Raw genomic sequence first — 19,532 nt, forward strand, 5'->3', positions numbered from 1 at the left:
CTTTTTCCATATCACCCTGTTTTAGAGCACTAAAGCAGGGGAAGAGGAAAGATCACAGTGCAGACAAGTGGAAGATGAATGCAGTACACTGTGTGTCATACAGATGGCTCAGGGAAAACTACTCCATCATTCTCAGAAATATACTCACTGATTTGTGGAATATTGGAAAGAACAACATTTTCTTCTTCCCTGTTGCTCTCCACTAAATTCTGGAGATGACAGACGTTACTATACTACAGTTAAGAGTCTTAATACATTTCTAGTCCCACCATATGGAGGATGGTCTACTGTAGATATTAGAATATGATAACATGGACTTTGCTTTCATCAAAGAATGGTAGAAAATGTGGAAATAGTGCTGTCTCTTGACCCAAATAGCCATATTTCAGTAAGCAATTTGAAATACCAGCATATGTACTCCTTTTTATTCAGAGGACATGATATTTGTTCTTACTGCATGGAAATAAGATGTTGCTTCTCTGTGCGACAGAAGAGATGGTTCTGCTCCATGCGGTGATTTCCTTGCCCTACTTGCCCGGAGAGTAGAGAAAAGGCTCGAATTTGAAATGGAAATATTACCACTGCAGAAGGACAATTACTCTAATACATGCTAGGATTCTCTAACAACAAGGTGTCCGATAGTGACTGGGAACCGCAGCATATCGTCTAGCTGTTGCTTCCCTGGCAACAGATAAAGCACAGGGCAAAAAGAAATATCTGCCTGTTCTGCATCTGTTCAGGACTGTAATACTGTTTCGTTGTGTATAATATTGCTCAGATCTGTTCCATCTCACAGGATGGGCAAGGGGCACTACGTGTGTGTATGGAGGGGCTGCTTTGAGCTGTTTCTAGTTATCCTGAAAGCCCAGGCTGGCTGACGAGGCAACTCTTGCACACGATTGATTGTGGACTATTAACCTATGCTCAGAAATCAATATTCACTTAACACCACATTTTAACAGGCAAATGCAGTACAAAATAACAGCAGTTACACAGTGCACACATTTACACTCAGAATAAATAGGTCATGAAATAGAGCTTGGCAGAGGAGGAGACTGGGCAGGCAGCATGGAAGGGGACATGGAATATGTGGAGAGGTACAAGGTAGTTGCAGCCTCCAGTGATTTTTGAAACTGAGTGTCCCGGGGATTTTGTGGTCAATACAGCTTCAATGAGCTGTATGCATTCTCGTTACTAAGACTATTCATCCTTAGGCCAGCCAAGGTCATCCTTTCCTAGATAACAATAAATTTACTGGGGTTGGACACAGAAATTTGTCTTAACCCACAAAACCCACGTCTGTTGCTAGGTGTGATAATGATATATACATGTTGCAAGGGGCAAAACAGAAAGGACCAAAAATATAAACTGTAGTATAGTGTTCTTGATCTGGGATGGTATGTTTCATATACTTAAAAGAAAGGATTTGAAAGGGAACTGGAAGTAATCCAGAACAGGTGTTTACCAGGGACTTTGTGTATGTTTATTGAGCTTTACTTGCAATCCACACTGGAGCACAGACTTCTAGCCTTTAGGATGGTATGCTGTACTCTGTGCCTTGACAGGCCTGAGGAGTGGACCCACATGAACCTCAGGAAGTTCAACAAGGCCAAGTGCAAGGTCCCATACCTGGGTTGGGACAATCCCCAACATCAATACAGACTGGGGGATGAATGGATTGAGCGCAGCCCTGTGGAAAGGGACTCGAGGATACAGGTAGATGAAAAACTGGCCATGAGCCGGTAATGTGCGCTCGCAGCCCAGAAAGCCGTATCGTATCCTGGGCTGCATAAAGAGAAGTGTGGCCAGCAGGTCGAGAGCAGTGATTCATCCCCTCTACTCTACCCCACCCCACCTGGAGCCCAGCTCTGGGGTGCCCAGTACAAGACAGACACGGACCTGTTAGAGCAGGTCCAGAGGAGGGCCACGAAAATGATGAGAGGGCTGGAACACCTCTCCTGTGAAGAAAGGCTCAGACAGTTTGTGTGGTTCAGCCTGGAGAAGAGAAGGCTCTGGGAAGACCTTAGTGTGGCCTTGCAATATATAAAGGGGGATCGTAAGAAAGACAGAGAGAGGCTTTTTACCAGGACTTGTAGTGACATGAGAAGGGGCAACCTTCTTAAGCTGACAGAGGGTAGGTTTAGATTGGACATAAGGAAGAAATTTTTTATAATGAGGGGGGTGAGACACTGGAGCAGGTTGCCCGGAGAAGTTGTAGATGCCCCCTCACTGGAAGTGTCGAAGGCCAGGCTGGATGGGGCTTTGAGCAACCTGGTCTAATGAAAGATGTCCCTGCCCATGGCAGGGGGTGGGGGGCTGGACTAGATGATCTTTAAGGTCCTTTCCAACTCAAACCATTCTACAATTGTATGCCTGAGGAAGAGCTCCAGAAGGGGGGGTGGTAGGACATACTGTGTCAGGTCCCTCCTTGCAGTCAGAAACTGAACCCTGCACAAGTTCTGACAGAACTCAGACCTTTGTTTTAAAATAGGGTGCTGGAATATTACTCAAAATGCTAACACGGCAGAAGCAGTGGTGGGCACCATATCCTCAGAGCTCAGCACAAACTGATGGGGGAAAATGGGGTGCAAGTTGAGGGGAGGTTTTCAGTGACTGCTGTTCTGGGTTAGGGCTGTTCCATTCCTCTTTTTTTTCTGGAAGCCTTCTGTTTCCCAAAGGTAAATCAGTAGTGGGAGGTGCCTGGATGGAATAAGACTAATAGTACGGGAAGGAAAGATGCCATTTATGCCAAGTTAATTTGGGCTCAGCAACAGGGGCAGGAACAGAGCCAGATACGGCCAAGAAATAGCAGCTCCAGAATAAACAGAGGAGACCATAGGCATGCTGCTGTATTTGGAGATGTCTCGCTGTGTCTTCCCTTCAGCCACCTAGGAAATGGAGGAACAAACCCCAGTTAGACATGCTTATGATCAAATATCTGGCTGCAGACCCTCCAGTTCTGAGCACTGATGTGTGACTATAGGGAACTCCTGTGGCCAGGCAGGATGGCCTCCTATTTCTCCTTGTCTGTGGAAGGAATAGCTCGAGGCAGAGTGGTCCGGGGTTTTGCATGCATGTGGCATCCCTTGCTTTGACATCCAAAATCACACATTTCCAGATCCAAGGTTTTCCAACTACTGTCTCTAGGCCCTTGACTCGCTGCTTTGTGAAGGCAACAAAGCAATGCATACCTGGGACATTTCTGAAGCAAGAGATGCACTGGCACTGTGTCCTTGGAAGCTTAGGGAAGATGAATAAAGTAAGTCTTCCTGTCTTTCTGTCTGCTTCAGGTGCATTTGAGACCAAATGGCATTTTCTGCAAACAGAAGTAAAGCAAGAGTCTTATTGTGCTTTTCTTGTGCACACCTCGGAGACTAGTGAACAGAAGTCTAGGGAAGCTATTTTAGGAACTGCACTCACAGGCTGTGTGGCATTGGTTTAGAAAAACACACATTCTCTGTTCAGTGAATGGCCTGTCAGTTTGTGGGTATACTTGTGAGGTTGAGCAGACTGCAAAGCCAATTCGCACTATATTTGAGGACCTTTGGGTCCCTCTGGGACTTTCCCAGCTGTCTATTCTGTAAGGGGCAGGTACGTAGTACCTCAGATGGGGTGTTTAAGTTGTAGGTATACCTATAGTGCTGGGTGTAGGGCTTTTCTATACAGCAGGAGGTAGGTTTAAATATTAATTAATTATCTAATAATGCTGGTTTCTTTGATATCCTTTGGAAGCTTTTATAAACATAAAATATTTAAATCTTATTAAGGTCTGTTGCTAAAATGCTAGGGAGATAAATGAAATATAGACTTAGGATTACATATTTGCATGTAACAGGATTTTTATAACTGCTATGCTGCTGAATCTAGTAACAGGGGCTCTGTCGGAGCTACTGATCTTGACCAAGTGAGGGCCAAAGGCAAACATAGGATAGGAGGGGAACCCAAACCCCATAATCCTGGTGCTCTGATGTGGTTACTCAGCAACCTACGGATACAGCATGTCTGACCTCCCCTTGTGATTTTTTTTTTTTTTTTTTTCCCAACACCTTCATTTGAATGCTGTTTGGAAACAGCTTCATGGTGTTTGAGATGAACAGAAGTGTTGCCAAGAGACATGGAAACACTTCTGAGAGCAGATCCAGGCTGGTCCCAGAGGCTGGAGAGAAGGTCATGGAGACAGTGCAGAAGAGGACTACGCGCAAGAGCAATGCACCATAGGATCTTGAAATCAACAGGATTTGAACTTCCTCTGCTGAGCTGTTTCTCTGATTCTGTGATATGACTGATGCTTACCAAGGCATTTGTTGCTCTCAAACATGCCGAGTATCTGGTCACACTTCTCCTTCTGGTTGCCGCTGCTCTCACATGTACACCACAGGGAGACCTCCACGCTGGAGTTACTGACATAGTTGGGTGTCATGGGTGTGCCTGTCCCAAACCGCCAGAAACTGGAATCAGGATTTACTTCACCAAATGAAAGAAGCATCATGAGTCCTGCTATACTAAAGGAAATGTTGCCCTTGAAGCAGAAGCCCTCCACTGTGATATGCACATTACCCAGGAGAAGTCAGGAGCCCCTGTGAGGTGACCCAGGCCTGGTGAATCCACATGAAGTCTGCTGGGCTGTGAGAAAGTGTGGAGACTGCTACCCCTGACTCAGGCAACCTGATGGTGAGGTATACTGATAACTGAAGCTGGTGCAAGCATTAGACTCAAGGATGTGAAGCATCTGCAGGGACTCAACTGCAGTACTGGCATATGGCAGCAAAAGGCGCTCTTGCTTCTTGTGTAGCTGGCAACACTGTGTGGCCAAATGCCTTTTGCCAAACAAATCCCGCACACCTGTAGCGTGCCGCTCAGCCAGAGTTCACTTAGCACAAAAACAGCAAAGACATCTGGAAAACCAGAAGGTATAGTCTAGATTTACAGCTTCTAAGATATTGCTGCTCTTCACAGCTCCTTTTTTGAGCCTCTCTGACGAAATATGAGCAGGTTGGCAGCGAATGCCTCAAACCAAAGACAACCTTCCTTCTAACAGCTGGTGGTGCCATGTTCTGGCTGGCTCTAAGATAGCATGTACCACACTAACAAACCATCAGGGAATGTCACATTTAATCACCGCTATGATGGGATGTAACTCCTGCAGCAGGAATGACCTACTTCATGCAGACCCAGAGAGCCCTGTTGGTTAGGCATTCGGAGCACTTTGCACCAGCTGATGATACAAATCAGGCAAGTGGTGCCGATTTGACAGCAGAGGATGGGACAAAGCAGAGCGATAAATGCCACAGATGAGCTCTCTTTGGGCTGCACTTACCTCAGAAGCAAGAGGGAGCACTAGCATCAATTAAGCTAAGGTATATTCATTGGTACACTGAGTGCTGTCTCCTGCAGGAGAGCAAGATGGTCCTTCATAGCATCAGAGCGTGCCTGCAAGTTTGTGCCCTGAAAGCATCCACCCTGTATGTTCCTGTGGATATCACTTACCAATCATCCCCATGTAAGCCTGCAAGCATGCAGCGTGGTTGTGCTGAGAGCAACCATCTGGAGACATGTCTGCAGGTTGACAGTTCTGTTGGAAGTCAGCCAGTTGGGATCTGTGGAAGCAAAATGAGACTATCAGTGCCTATGCTTCTCTTCTCTTGGCTAATGTCCACTGCTGCCAGACCTACTTGCAGATATGGTCTTCTAAGCAGGAGTCCAGAAGCCAGAGGCAATTTGGTTTGGTGTTATACTGGAAGGAACAATCAGGAACAATAGTTTTCCGGCGTCGCTCTCCACAAAGTTCGTCTTGACATGGACAGAATAGGATCCTTTTGGTGAAATCCTCGGGGACTTTCTCAAAGAAATTCCTTAGCCCTCTGTGGCACTTGCGACGGTCACACATGTCCTCCCTTCCTGCTCCCTTGGTGCAGATAGAGGCATAGTCTGTGCGCAGACGGACACACTTCTTGCTCAGATTACAGACGTGAGTTGCTTTCAGGCATGGATTTGTTGCATCTCCTGCTAACTCTGAGCCTATAAAGCCAAAAGAAACCCAGAAACAATGAAGCAAATCTCCAGAAGAGATTCGGTGTGGAAACAGGAGTAGCCCTTATTTGATGGTCAGATTTGGAATATCAAAAAGAGCAAAGCAAATTAGTCCTGCTATGTGCCTGTAGTATGACATAGCAACTATACTAGCTACAAAATATTTTTTTTATTGGTCCATGTTAGGGTGTTTGTTTCAGAGAATGCATCACTGTGGGTTATATTCCGTGTTTCATGGGCCTGGATCTGTGGCTATATTTACACTTGGTAGCAGGGGACAAATTTAGGCACATATCCAGGGCAGGTGTTCCTCTGATTAAAGGGGCCATTACCCCAAATTGTTCTCAATAATTTTCAGGCCCTGAAAAGATACAGGGCAGCATTATATCATGTAACCATTATAATCCTTACCCGATAACAGAGCTGCCAGTTTATTATAATCTGTCTTCCAGTGTTCTTCATTTGCTGGATTCTCATAGGGGGAGGTCTCCAAATTGAAATAACCTAGGCAACATACAAGATATTTTATGCAGTGGGAGAAGTGCTTTGTGACCAGGTTTTGGTTTTGTTTTAATTTTTTATTTGGGCCTAGCTGTTTCCTCAGGCTGGAGTTCAGAGACGTTCTGTCTCGCTCAAAGCCAAATCCCAAGAATGGTTCTGCTGGAGATGTGTAATGGGTTTGCGTGGCAAGGTTTTGGTACCGGGGGGGTTACAGGGGTGTCTTCTGTGAGAAGTTGCTAGAAGTTTCCCCTATGTCCGATACAGCCAATGCCAGCCGGCTTTAAGATTGACCCACTGTTGGCGAAGGCCGAGCCCATCAGTGACAGTGGTAGCGCCTTAAATGTGATAACATGTTTAAGAAAGGGAAAAAAGTTATTGTGCAGCAATAATTGCAGTGAGAGAGAAGAGTGAGAATGTGAGGGGCACGTTTCTGCAGACACCAAGATCAGTGAAGAAGAAGGGGCAGGAGGTACTCCAGGCACCAGAGCAGCGATTCCCCTATGGCCTGTGGTGAAGACCATGGTGAGGCAGGCTGTCCCCCTGCAGCCCATGGGCGGTGGAGCAGATGACTGCCTACACCCTGTGGAGGACCCTATGCCAGAGTAGGTGGGTGCCTGAAGGAAGCTGTGACCCCGTGGGAAGCCTGCACCAGAGCAGGCTCCTGGCAGGACCTGTGGCCCATGGAGAGAGAAAGAGAGAGAGAGAGAGAGAGAGAGCAGCTCACGCTGGAGCAGGTTTGCTGCTGGTGACCCCATGGTGGGGCCTACGCTGGAGCAGTTCATGAAGAACTGTAGCCCATGGGAAGGACTCACACTGGAGAAGGCATGGAGGACTGCCTGCCATGGGAGGGACCCCACACTGGAGCAGGGGAAGTGTGTGAGGAGCCCTTCCCCCGAGGAGGAAGAAGCGGCGGAAAACAACAGTGTGATGAACTGACCCCAACCCCCATTCCCTGTCCCCCTGCACTGCTCGGAGGGAGGAGGGAGAGAAGTTGGGAACAAAGTTAAGCCTGGGAAAGAAGGGAGGGGTGGGGGGGAAGGTGTTTTAAGATTTGGTTTTATTTCCCATTACTCCTCTCCAAGTTGATTGATAATAAATTACATTTTTTCCCCAAGTCGAATCTGGTTTGCCCATGACGGTAAATGCTGAGTGATCTCCCTGTCCTTATCTTGACCCACAGGCCTGCTGTTACATTTTTCTCTCCTCTGTCTGGCTGAGGAGGGGGAGCGACAGAGCAGCTTTGGTGGGCACCTGGCATCCAGCCAGGGTCAAACCACTACAAGATGAAAAGGTATTACTGTGTAAAAACAGCACTAAATTTTGTCATCAGATTTTCTCTAGCTGGAATTTGGTCTATGTTGTCATTTGGGTTTTTTCAGCCTCGGTACTAGTGAGGCAATGTGCAGCACAGGCAGTTTTCAGTGGGAGACCAAGTAGAAGCATCCCACTAAAGCTGGAAAAAGCAGCAGGCTCAAGGACGCCATCACAGTGTGTGTCACAATCACTGCTTTCAGTGATGGACAGATGTGACCATTTTGAGGTGATTGACAGAGCAGTCTCCCCTCACAGCACTAAACCTGCCTCAGAGTAGCTATCTTTGCCTCTTAGGGTCCCTGACGTATCCAAAGGGCTAGTCCCAGACTTAGATCCGCTTTCTCTGCTTATCAAACCCAGCAGTAGTGAATTCTCTACACTAGCAGATGTGGTTCCAAAGTGATACCTGCAGTGTTGGAAAGTGGCCTTTCACAGCTACTTTCAGAGGGGAGGCAGGGGTGAGCCTTACTAGCACCTTGTAAATTCGTATTACTTCATCTCACCATCTGTCACGCTGGAGTGAATGGTCCAGAAAACGCGTAAGCAGTGCTCCTGTCTCTTCATGCGCCGGTGACACTTGCAGTGCAGCAAAGAGCTGTTTCCAAGGTCTAGCTCTGCATTTAGACACCTGACCCTGCTGCCATGATCCAGTGGAAGGAAGTGAGCCTTAGCCAGGGCACAGTTTTCCAGGACCCTGTAGGTGGCATTGCAGGTAGAGTCCGAGAGGCAGAGCTGTTCTGCTGCTATGCAATCACTCCTTGGCAGAGCCAGGAGGTCTCCTGGTCAAGTAAGGAAAAGATTGTTAGGATCACAGTCATGATGAATGCCACACAAGCACCATGTCATTGTTCTGTAGGCATCCTATATTCAGTAAGGACTCCTCTCAAGGGGCAGAACTGGTTGAGGTGTTTCATATCGAGTAGGAAGGAACAAGAGCTGTCTCCATTTAGAAACAAAAGGATGAGTATCAATGTATGAAAGAGGGAACAAAAAGGTTAAAGAAAAGTCTCAAAAATAATTGTTTAATATGTTTTTTAAATCACCCTTAACTCTTTCAAATTGTCCATGATCAGGGACGGCTCTGTATTTCATGCAGTAGTAAATCCTTGTGGTAAACCTTGGGGTTGCTGAGGCCGGCTTTGAAGAAGCTCTTCTATCTGGGTAATGAAAACTGCAGTGCAATAATAAGCACATAGTAACACCATACTGTGTGCTGTGATCCAGTGCTGCTGCCATTGCTAAAGTACATGCTGGTCATTAAGAGATGTATCGAGAAAACCATTTGTAGGGTGTAAAAACAACTTCTTTACTGAGCTTGGAAACTTAATAAGAAGAATGTGGGGTTTTTTTGCATGATAGAATAAATCCTTAACATAAGATGCACATAGCTTCATACAGAAATGCTCATATGCAATCAAATTAAGTATCTAGAACCCAGTCCCTGAAACCCTCACTAAAAATGCTGGGATGTAGGCTTGGACTGCCAGCTTTCACCTGTTGGTTGATTGTGAACTCTGATTATATCTGTGTGTGTGTATTTGCCTAACACATGCATTGATTTTTATATACATGTATGTGTGTGTACACACATACATGCGCCACCTTATGTGGAAGCATTAAATCTCAATTTAACAATATAATCTTTAAAACTAGATGTCTTTTTCAGCTTTTTGTATTTTTTTATATGGACTGTTGTCTCCTAAGGGTAATACTGGGGTGATAGCTAGCATTATGTTGTCACAGGTAGGTGAATTCAGTCCGTAATCTCTTCATTTCTGTAGTATATGTATCTGTGTTTACAGTACAAGTACAATGAAGAGCTAGAACGAGACTGTTTGCTTAAAAAATTATATATAAGCTAGTACGTTTCTTCCCTTTGGACAATGTTGCTTGGCTGGTTTTAGGAAATGACTGCGCTGAGCCTTATGTCTACCTTTAAGGTTCTTTGGGTACATGATCTTACCTACCACACTCTTGTTCAGCAGGTGCAGCAGGGCTATTTCAGTCTGCCTTCACTAGATTAGAAAAAAATACTGGTACAGCTCATATTACCTGGTGTACCATCTTCACCATCTAATTTGTTCTTTCACTTCCTTCACTTTTGCTGGCTTCATCAGTTTATTTGCTGTAGGCAGCAGGCTGCATAATTCTATGCTAGTCTGCTTCTCAAACTTTCTACTTTTCCTACAGCCCAGTAATATTATCTAGGTGTCTCTGTCCCACTTGTACAAATTTATTTGAATTTTCCAGCAACTTGCTGTACCTCGTTGTTCATCTGGCTGTTACGTAGAGCCTGTATGACTTCGTAAGATCCCTGGAAAAACAAATCTCTCACCAGAAATGCTTTGTATCCAGTACAGTGGGGTTTGGTTAGGCATTATGCCTAGGCACAACCTTAATGAACATTCAGAGTGTGATTACATCCTGTAAGGTTGCAATCCATGCAAATTCCCAATAGCTGATCAGTCCATCCTTTCCAGTAGCTTTTGGAACCCTAAACTGGGCAAACTGACCTACCCCACCAGGCCAGACCAAAGTACCATCTCCCCCAGTATCCCATCTCCAACACTGGGTTGCAGCAGCTGTTGTAGGAAGTCCATAATGGACATGATGCACTTTCCTAGCCTGAAGAATTCTGCTCGGCAAGCACCTGAGCCTGAAGTGACATTTTTAAAACTTTAAAGTGACATGGTAAATGCCAGGGTAGAGCAGAGCTGGGTGTAAGTGAATGGACTGTGTTTCTACTACAGGCCTGTACCAGATGCTTAAGGTGAAGATGCTGTAAACCTCAAATTTAAGAGAGTCCTCCTCTACAGACATAATTTAATAGCAATGCATTGTCTTAAGCCCTAATACTTGACACGTCTTTTTAAAACCTTGTCTTAGTACTCCAGATAAATTACACGAAAGAATGAGAAAGCTAATTATTTCCTAGACCTCTGGGTTGAAAAATGTGTTAAAGATGCATGTGTATGGGAGTCCCTTCTGTAGTTCTTTAAAAAAAAAAAAAAAAAGTAATAATCAATTCAGAGACTATGATTATTTATACCTTAGAAAAAAGGGACCGGTAGTACAATATGCCCTTATTGTCCCTTTTCACTCCACGTCCTGTCATATATGTATCCGTTATTTTGATGCCCCTGCTGCACTATGCTATTGAAAGAGAGGACGATTGTAGAAGAGAAATCTTTCCTTTATTAAGCACGGTTATCAAAGAAGCATTAGTATTCGGACATGGAAAATTGTGAGGAATTTACTGTAATCGTGTGGCTGCAAGTGCTCCTGAGGTCCCAGTGCAATAGCTCGTTTTTATAGCAGTCATTGTGATATTCAGCAGCTGCAGCTTTTCCTGAGTGTAAAACACTGACATCCCATAGCCAGGGTCTAGGAACACTTCAGGGCAGTTCTGCGATTTCTGTATTTCCAGTCACATCAGTCATCAAGACCGCACAAGAGATGAACTCGAAAGGGGAATAATTTCTATCCTTGGCTCTCGTGACTTGGCAGTAGTAGAAGGCAGCGTAGACCAAACAGCTGCGTCTCTGCAGGAGCTCCTTGGACTGGTCTTTGCAAACTGAGCCTCACCTCGGAAAACCACCAGCCCGAAGCATTTCAGAGGGGGCATGCATGGAGCACAGGTATCGAGAAAAGCACTCGGCAAAGCCAGCGTGGGCGGTACACCGAGGATCTGTTCAGGCAGCTCCAGCGAGAGCAGATCTCACCCTTTGTGCCTGTTTCGCCGCGCTGGGGGACCCGCTCCCGGCACCTGCCCCTCTGCCGCGCCCTCCGCCGCCTCCGCCCGGCCCCGGGACCATCGCCTCCCCGCCCCGGCGTCCCCCCAGGCCGACCATGGCTGCGGTCCCCGCCTCAGCTGACGGCAGCACCGCGCCTCTCCCGGGTCGGGAAGCGGACTCTGCGCCCGGGGCGGCCGGCGAGGGGGAGAGCCGGGCAGCAGGCGGGAGCCCCGGGCCCGGGACGAGCTGCGGACCCGCCCCGCCCCGAGCCCGGCGCCCGCCCCGCCCTGTCCCGTCCCGTCCCGTCCGCCGCCCCGCGCGCTGTTACCGGCTCGGGAGAGGAGCAGCCCCAGGAGCAGCGCAAGCCCCATGCTGCAGCCCGGCGCGGGCGGGCGCTCTGAGCGCTGCGGCCGCAGCTCACGTGCTGCGCGCCGCCCGCCGCCGTGTGAGCGGCCGCCGCCCCGCCCCGCCCGGCCCCGTCTGCGCGACCCGGCCTCGACCCGCCCCGTCGAGGTGCGGGCGGCGAGCGCCGCCTCGCGGCCCGGCCCGGCTCCGAGCGCCCCCGCCGCGGCCGGACGGCTGAAGGTGCTAGGCCCCGCGGGCCGGCGGGGCGAGGACGCCCTCCCCGTGCAGGAGCTGCCCGGGTGCTGCGAAAGGGGCTGCGGGGGGTCCGGGGGGTTGCTGGTCCGTAGGATCGCCGAGCCCCGGGAGCCAGCCGTGCCTGCTCAGAGAGGAGCGCCCACGGAGGCACCTGGTAGAAGAAAGTAAGCCTTAAACCGAGGGAGTGTTCTGGGAGGGTCAGACGCGGACTGGCTTTTCAATAAATTCCCCTGGCGCTGCTTTGGTCTGCGGGAGAGCTGAGTGCGCGCCTGGCTTCCTCTGGCCGGCTTTGGCGTGAAGGGTCTTCTTTCGGCACCCACCTGTTGCTGGCTCTGCCTTGATTGAGCGGTTTGTCTGTCTCCGCACCAGGGACGGCATTCCTGAGAGCCTGCCTGTGCCACAGATCCTGTGCGCTTCTCCTAAGCAAAGACAGATTTCAGTAAGCTCAGTGAGTTGATAACCAGCATCTCGCAGGAGAAAAGCCTGGAGAAAACAGTGTGTGTGCCCTGAGAAAGAAAAGAATATAAACATTTAATCTTAACTTCAAGCTCTAGGAAAATTCTGGAATGCGTGAACAATCTGTTAGCATGTGGAAAATTATGGCTTGCAGTTTGTCTCCCGGATGGATTTGTCAAGGATCAACACAGTTTCTTCTACAATAGGATAACAACTTTTGTGGGGAGGGAAGAAAAAGAAGAGATCATATGTGCTGGGGATCTTTAAGAACAGCTCTAGACAGGTTAGTCCAGCTTGGTACAAGAGAATAGTTTAGAGGATCTTTCAAGTTCCTTTGTGGTCTCTGTTTCTGATTCTGTGATTATAAATCGTCACCCAAAGCCCCCTGAAATGATTCATTAACTCAGCTTTGACTTACGCTCTGCAGCAGACAAAAAAGGAAAGGGAAAATTCTTCCTTCCATGTTAAAGTTGCTGTACACTGGCGCAGTGTTTTCAGGTTGCCTTGACAAGTGCCCAACTAGTGGAACCATAAGTCAACGTCTGGTGAAGGGCTGCCCAATTCCCTACACCGCACCGGTCAGCCCAGCCTGTGACTGCAGTGGAATGGCCCCTTTCTCCACTCTTGCATATGTACATGTATCTTTGCCTGGGACCCGTGACATGCAAGGTTATAGGGTCATCCACCCCTCCACATACACACACGCAGAGCAGCACTGTAACCTCGTTACCGGTCTCGGAGAGTTGGAAAATTACCAGTCTCTCATGACCAGAGCTTTCACCACTCTTTCCATTTGAAATTGTATAGGCCAGTGCTGACCTATGGGGGTCATCTACCAGGGTAATGTATAGTATCTCAGTAATCAGTTTCTCAAATTCCGTGCAAAGCCCAGGCCTTTGACCTTCTCAAACAGCTGCACAGTGATCAACTCTGATCTGATTTCCTCAGCTTTTAGCACCAGTTCCATGGTTTATGTTATTTTTGTGGTGCTTCGCAGGTTCATATAGGTCCTGGATGATTTGGGGTTAGTGATGTCAGCGGGTCCTGTGATGAAACAGGTATGTGAGGCTTATAGTAAGTAAATTCTTGTCAGATCTTTGCCAGTATTTTGTTTTACCCAAAACTGAAGGTTAACCTTGTCCATCAAGTTTGCATGGGTATTAAACAATGCACGAATTGGACACCTCGTTCCTTTCCTTCTTGTCCAGGTAGATTTGTCCATAGCAACTTGTCAACACCTACTGAGCAAGCACCACTCTGTTCAAAGGCTAAGCAGCACCTGGGCAGTGTACCATCACTTCAGTACTTAAACAGAAGCTCCTGAGAACTGTTACCACTTGCACATGGGACTTTGAGGCACAGCGTTGCCCAAACTCATCAAGGAAGTCAATTTGCATGCAAATTCTTTGAGTCCGGAGCTATGCAGTCACATTCATGTGATCACACTGGCTTCTAAAGAGAGTTTGCTCCTCAGCAACTGGTTGGAGGGTGTCATCCCTCCACATATATGAGTGACAGGCTGTCATTTCAAAAGAGATGAGGGAAACATTCAGTAAAGTAGTCTGTCACAGTCAAGGATGTAATCAGTTACCTTACAGAACCTGAGCCAATATTATTACAGAGCTGCAGTTCCTTTCTACTGAATCCCATGAAGACAGGACTTGTGCTCTGAACCTCCAGTGAACCATCTTCCTCTGCTTTTATTCTTGGAAGTAAACACTACTCTCTGCATCGACATTGAAGAGGACAGCCGTCCGCAAGTTGATCAGGCACTGGGTTTGCATTGCCTGTTTCATCGTTATTTTGTCCTCTTGGAGGTTGCCTGGCTTTGACTGTTACACTGAGAATCATCAGTCAAAGAGAGCAACTGCTTTTACAGCAGTCGTAGCAACGTTCTCCCGCCAGTACATTACAGGCAGCATGACCAGTATGTACATTTCCTCTCCTCACTGCCCCACCTCTCCCCCTGCAATACTGCCTTACTTTGCTTTTCATTTTTGTTTTATCATTCGTGAGTCTGGATCCTCTGGCCCTTCCACTGCAGATTACAATCCAATGCCTCTAATGGAAGGCATTAGCACCAAACCTCATTTTCTTGAAAGTCATTGGAGTCACTAAAGTTCATCTTCTTCATATCGCTTTCAGGCTATGAAGGACTTAATGCAGTGCATTGAAGTTTTTCCTCTAACACATCAAGAACTCGTTCAGCAGGTTTGGACACATGGCAGGCCACATCTGTGTTATGTCTTATGATAGACTGTATGTGAGGTGCACGCAGGATCCTCTGTGAAACAAGAAATCCATTCACCATGCTGGTGCTGTTTCCTCATTAGTTGTTCCTCTCTCTGGTGGCAGGAAGATCCCTGCAGTACCTGCAGCAGGATAGTTTCAGTTTCCTCCTATGTTCAACAGCAATGGACAGTCCTTCCCATTACTGGGGAGCCCTTTTAAACAAACTGGGAGCATGAATCTTTAGTTTCCCTCTGAAATGACTGTGTATCACTGTATTAAAACAAGTAGCGGTTCCAGTGATGTGCTAGTCTTCTCTACATCTGTGCCTGCCACAGCCAGTGAAGAGAGCGCTTGACCAAGCAAGCATTTTGTTTGCAGTATGCACTGAGTTAGTTGTGCCTTATTTTGTGTAGTACTAATCTTACGAAGATTATAGCACACTGGTGCTTCTGCTGCCTTTTTCAGGATTTGATCACTACAACCCTTCTTGAGTCAAAACCAGAGCATGTTACTGCGCAGTGCAGAAGATGCTGAGACTCTGACAGCTGAGCCTGGGTCCTTTGTAAGGAGTACTATCAGGGTACTACTGCAGCAGGCAGTAGTGGGCTGTGCAAACACTTCTCTGCCTGGGCTAATATTTACAGCGCCACACTCTGCTCTTTACAGGGCTGGAGACAGACTGCAGACACTCACAGCTCATATTAACACCTGTACGCTACAGAAATATTAACCTAATGCAAACAGCCCAGCAGAAGTTAATGTCTGTATTCCTAGAAAACCAAATAAAAACCTCTTTCATTTCCTAGTTTGAGCGCTAGTGCCCTAAACAGCTCTGGCTGCTCATTGCCAGAGAAGGTTCAGGGGTTTAACATCCCTAGCAGGTACCCATAGTTCTCTGTTTCACTACCTGTGGTATTTGGCCACTTCTGGCTCAGACAGTTTTATTCTTTTGTTCCCATGAATAAAGCATTCAAAGTTGATCTTGTATTTTAGCCTCGCTGTGGTTCACAGCAGGAAGATCAGACATTTAGGTGTCTGCCTGGATAGGCATGAAGTCATATAGCTTAATGGATAGACTGTGTCTTTGGTGAGAATCACTGTCTGTAAGTCATCTTACAGGAAAAAGGAACCAGTAAATCTATGATGATAATAATTTAGGGTGAGCAGCTGATATGTTGACCAACAGAGGTTCAATCCAGAGGGAGTTCGAGAAATGAGAAGACTATGTCAGCAGGCACCTTGTGAAGTTAGGAAGGAGTGGAGTTCTGTAACAGCGCAGACTGACCCCCCGCATCTGTTCTGGCTGGGGGCTGACTGGCTGAGGAGCAGCCCCACTGAAAGGACCTGGAGGTTGCCATGGATACCAGTAAGCTCTGATCCTGAGTAAGACAACCCACACACCACACTGCATTAGGAAGCACATGGCCGGAGACTGAAAGAAGTCCCTACTTAGCTGTGGCGTGGGACTGCCGTGTGCAGTCCCTGACCCCTGACGTTCAACAGGGATGTGGAGGAACTAGAGAGGGTCCAGTGGACGGCTACCAAGAGGGTAGCATGTGACCTGCAACGAGGTTAACAGAGCTGGGCTTGTCTGCTTGGCAAAGAGGCATTCCAGAGGCATCTATTATCAGCCTACAGCTACTTGAAGTTGAGTTACAAAAGCAGCAAACCCAAACTCATGCTGGCAATGGCAGGTGATATAGAAAGTGATGACAGCCACAGTTTCTAGCTTGGGTTGTTCTGGCTGGATACCATGAAAAAATTTTTTGCTAAGAAGTTGGTGCAGTGCTAAAACAGGTTATCCAGAGACATGTTGGAGTCTGTGTCCAAACTTGCGGAAAAAGCCACAGCTGACTTGCTCTTGTGTCAGCAGTAGTACTGCTTAGCACACAGGTTTTGGAATAGACACTCTGTAAGTCCCTTCCCACCAACTAGTCAAGGCAATGGTTAGTGTGTGCATGCTTGGAGGACAGATTCAGAAGCAATCCAAGTCGTGAGCAGCTCAGAAGAAAAATTATTTGTAAAAGGCGAGCCAAAATATCTTTTCAGAAGAAAGGAAGAGCTTCTTAGAACAGTACTGCTCTACTGCCTTAAGTCTAAGTTTTTTCAGAGACAAGAACATAGAAAAAGTAAGTATCTTTAATAATGCATTATACTAGATTTTGATTCAAAGACATTTGAGTGATGCACTGTGAGCCTGTTGTTCTGATCCTGGTACATCCATGATGCATATTGTTAGAGCAGCTACTTGCCCTCTCCTTGTCTCAAGTGAAGCGAAATTAGCATGCAGGACAGTGGATCTGGCAGTGGCAAGACAGACCCAGGCCTTAGGGGTAGCAGCCATTCAGAGGCATGTACTATATTGAACATGATGACAGACGGAAAAATAATGAAACTGAAAACAAGATTTTACTGTTCCTGTAGGTTGGCAAGGTACTTAAACAGGTATGAGAGCAATCAAGTTACAGAACATGTATTAGATTATTTTCCCTTGATTTGGTGGCAGGCCTACAGCTGCTTTCCACAGTGAAATGGACCGGGTTTGCATTCATCCAAGCCGTAAGACAGGGACTCCAAGGCACATTAGTTGGCAAATATCAGTGGCCTGGCCATGCTGCCACCATCGCTGCCCTTCAGTGCTGCAGAAGACAAAACCGGAGGCAGCAGGGTCCAGCTGCTCGCCATAGGTTTTTATTTTAATTGCTCCTGTACATTTTGCCCTCTTTGCTTGCAAAAGAGATGGGCACATGGCAGGGCAGCAGCACAGGGGCTGTTTACTTTACGTCTTATCAGCAGCATTAGGTGCTTTAGAGACTACCAGGAAAGAGTGAGGTACGAGCCACTCCCACATGGCAGGACTTTGGACGACAGCATAGAGCGGCTGTGTCCAGATGGACAAGGCTTTCTCTACTAGTTCTGCCCCTGGCAACAAGATTTCTGGAATTTCCAATTTCTTTGTCCTCAGAAAACCGCTCTGTTCCCTCCTATAATTTTTAAGCATCCGGCAAAGTACTTGCCTTAAGAGCTATCAGCAAGATACTGTTGACAGTCAAGGAGGATACCTCACTGCAGTCAGAGAGCTTTTAACTGAGGTTTCTATAAAGACTTGAAGGTCAGGCAGCATAAAAGGAGACTCCCACGTGCCACATGCAATTGTGACCCAGAACACTAAGGCTGTTTGGCTAATAGGTGAGAAGGTAAGGCTTGCCTGTGAGATTTTGCGTGTGAGCCAAATGGGTAAAGCTGGCCCTTTTTTTTAACAGCAGTACATAGCCATTGTTGTGGTGGTGTTTTTTTTTAACTAACTCGTGCTGAAGAGAAGCTGTGCCAGCAGCTGAAGCACTGTCACAGGTATGCTCATGCACCTCTTTTACCCCAACGATTGAGATAATTTGTAATAAAATGGAAGATGTTCTAGCTAGATCCCCAGAGCTCTGCCCATTGGTAGGTCGCACAGCTGGGGAGGCAGGACAGCTGGGAGTGACACAAAGGTGTACAGCACCGTCTCTTCTTGATGAACACATACACAGGGGCTACCCTGTTGGAGTCTATAACCCACCTACAGCCGCGGGCTGAACAAAAGATGTCCCCGCGTGCAGGCCTGAGAAAGCTCAGGACGGAGAGATTCCGCAGGGCTCTGCAGGCGCTGCTCGTGCCGTCTCTCGGGAGAACCCTGCCGCAACCCCCTTCTCCCGGGAGCGGGGCGCACTGGAAAGCGGCCGGGTCCCCGCGGTGCCGCAGGGGTGCCGCCTGGCGGTCCCCCGCCTCGCGCCGCGCCCGGCGCCCCGGGCAGAGCCGCACGGCGCCCCGCGGAGGGCTGAAGGGGCAGGAGCAACACGGTAGCGTGGCTGCGCTTTCTGTCTTGGGTGAAGGGCCTGGGCTGCTGCCTCTAAAGGCACAACGGAGGCCGAGAAAAAGATGCCCCCAACGCGGAGCAGGCCAGGGGCCTCGAATCCGACGCTCGCCAGTCCGGTCGCAGCTGAAGCCCCGTCCTGAAGGAAGACTTCTAGGGCCACAGACCACCGTGACCGATCCCCCTAGCAGCAGGGGCTCGGAGAGGCATCTCCGCAGCCGGAGCTCTCTCTCGCACCACCCGCTGACCGGGCCCCGGCAGGCCCGAGCGCGGGGCCGGCCCAGGCCTGCAGCCCCTCCCCGCGGGCGGCGGCCGCGCAGGTCCCGCCCGGCGCGGGGGGCGGGGCGGCCGCCGCGCTTGGCCCTGCTCCGCGGTCCCTCGGTGCCCGGCGGCCCTCGGGAGGAAGGCGGCTCCCCGGCCGGCCGCGGCGCTGGTTCCCAGCCCGCAGGCACGCGCCGCCCCCGCAGGACCCGGAAGGCCCAGAACCGGCTATGACCGAGGAGAACTAGGACCCTGCGGCCCGGCCCGGCCCGGCCCGGCCCGGCCCGGCCCGGCCCGGCCCCGCCGCGCCGCCCCGCGCCTGCGGGGGCCGCTGGGCCTCGCTAGTCGCTCGCCGCAGAGGCTTGTGGGGCGGGCGCGGGCCGGAAGCGGAAGCCAGCGGCGCACCAAGCTGCGGCGCCTCTGCGGCGGCTGGGCCGCTGGGCGCGGGCCGCGGCCCGGCCCTTCCGCTTCCTCCCGGGAGCCGGCGGCGGGCGCGTCTACGCGGGCGGCAGGAGCCGGCGGCGGCGACTGACGGGGTGTTCCTCTGCAGC

General features: G+C 48.9%; 1 protein-coding gene across 1 annotated transcript; it reads right to left on the bottom strand.

The window, feature by feature from the left end:
• Window positions 1-2,753: 2,753 nt before the first annotated feature.
• Window positions 2,754-11,950, bottom strand: GFRA3 (GDNF family receptor alpha 3). The gene is made up of 8 exons (XM_086471137.1): window positions 11,908-11,950; window positions 8,349-8,624; window positions 6,442-6,534; window positions 5,673-6,018; window positions 5,488-5,597; window positions 4,294-4,428; window positions 3,192-3,316; window positions 2,754-2,888 (listed from the first exon to the last, which is right to left on the bottom strand). The coding sequence occupies exons 1-8, from the start codon at window positions 11,948-11,950 to the stop codon at window positions 2,754-2,756; spliced, it is 1,263 nt and encodes a 420-aa protein (XP_086327263.1).
• Window positions 11,951-19,532: the final 7,582 nt, after the last annotated feature.

Source organism: Leptosomus discolor, chromosome 10, assembly GCF_034619465.1.
Source record: "Leptosomus discolor isolate bLepDis1 chromosome 10, bLepDis1.hap2, whole genome shotgun sequence".
NCBI classification, from domain to species: Eukaryota; Metazoa; Chordata; class Aves; order Leptosomiformes; family Leptosomidae; genus Leptosomus; species Leptosomus discolor.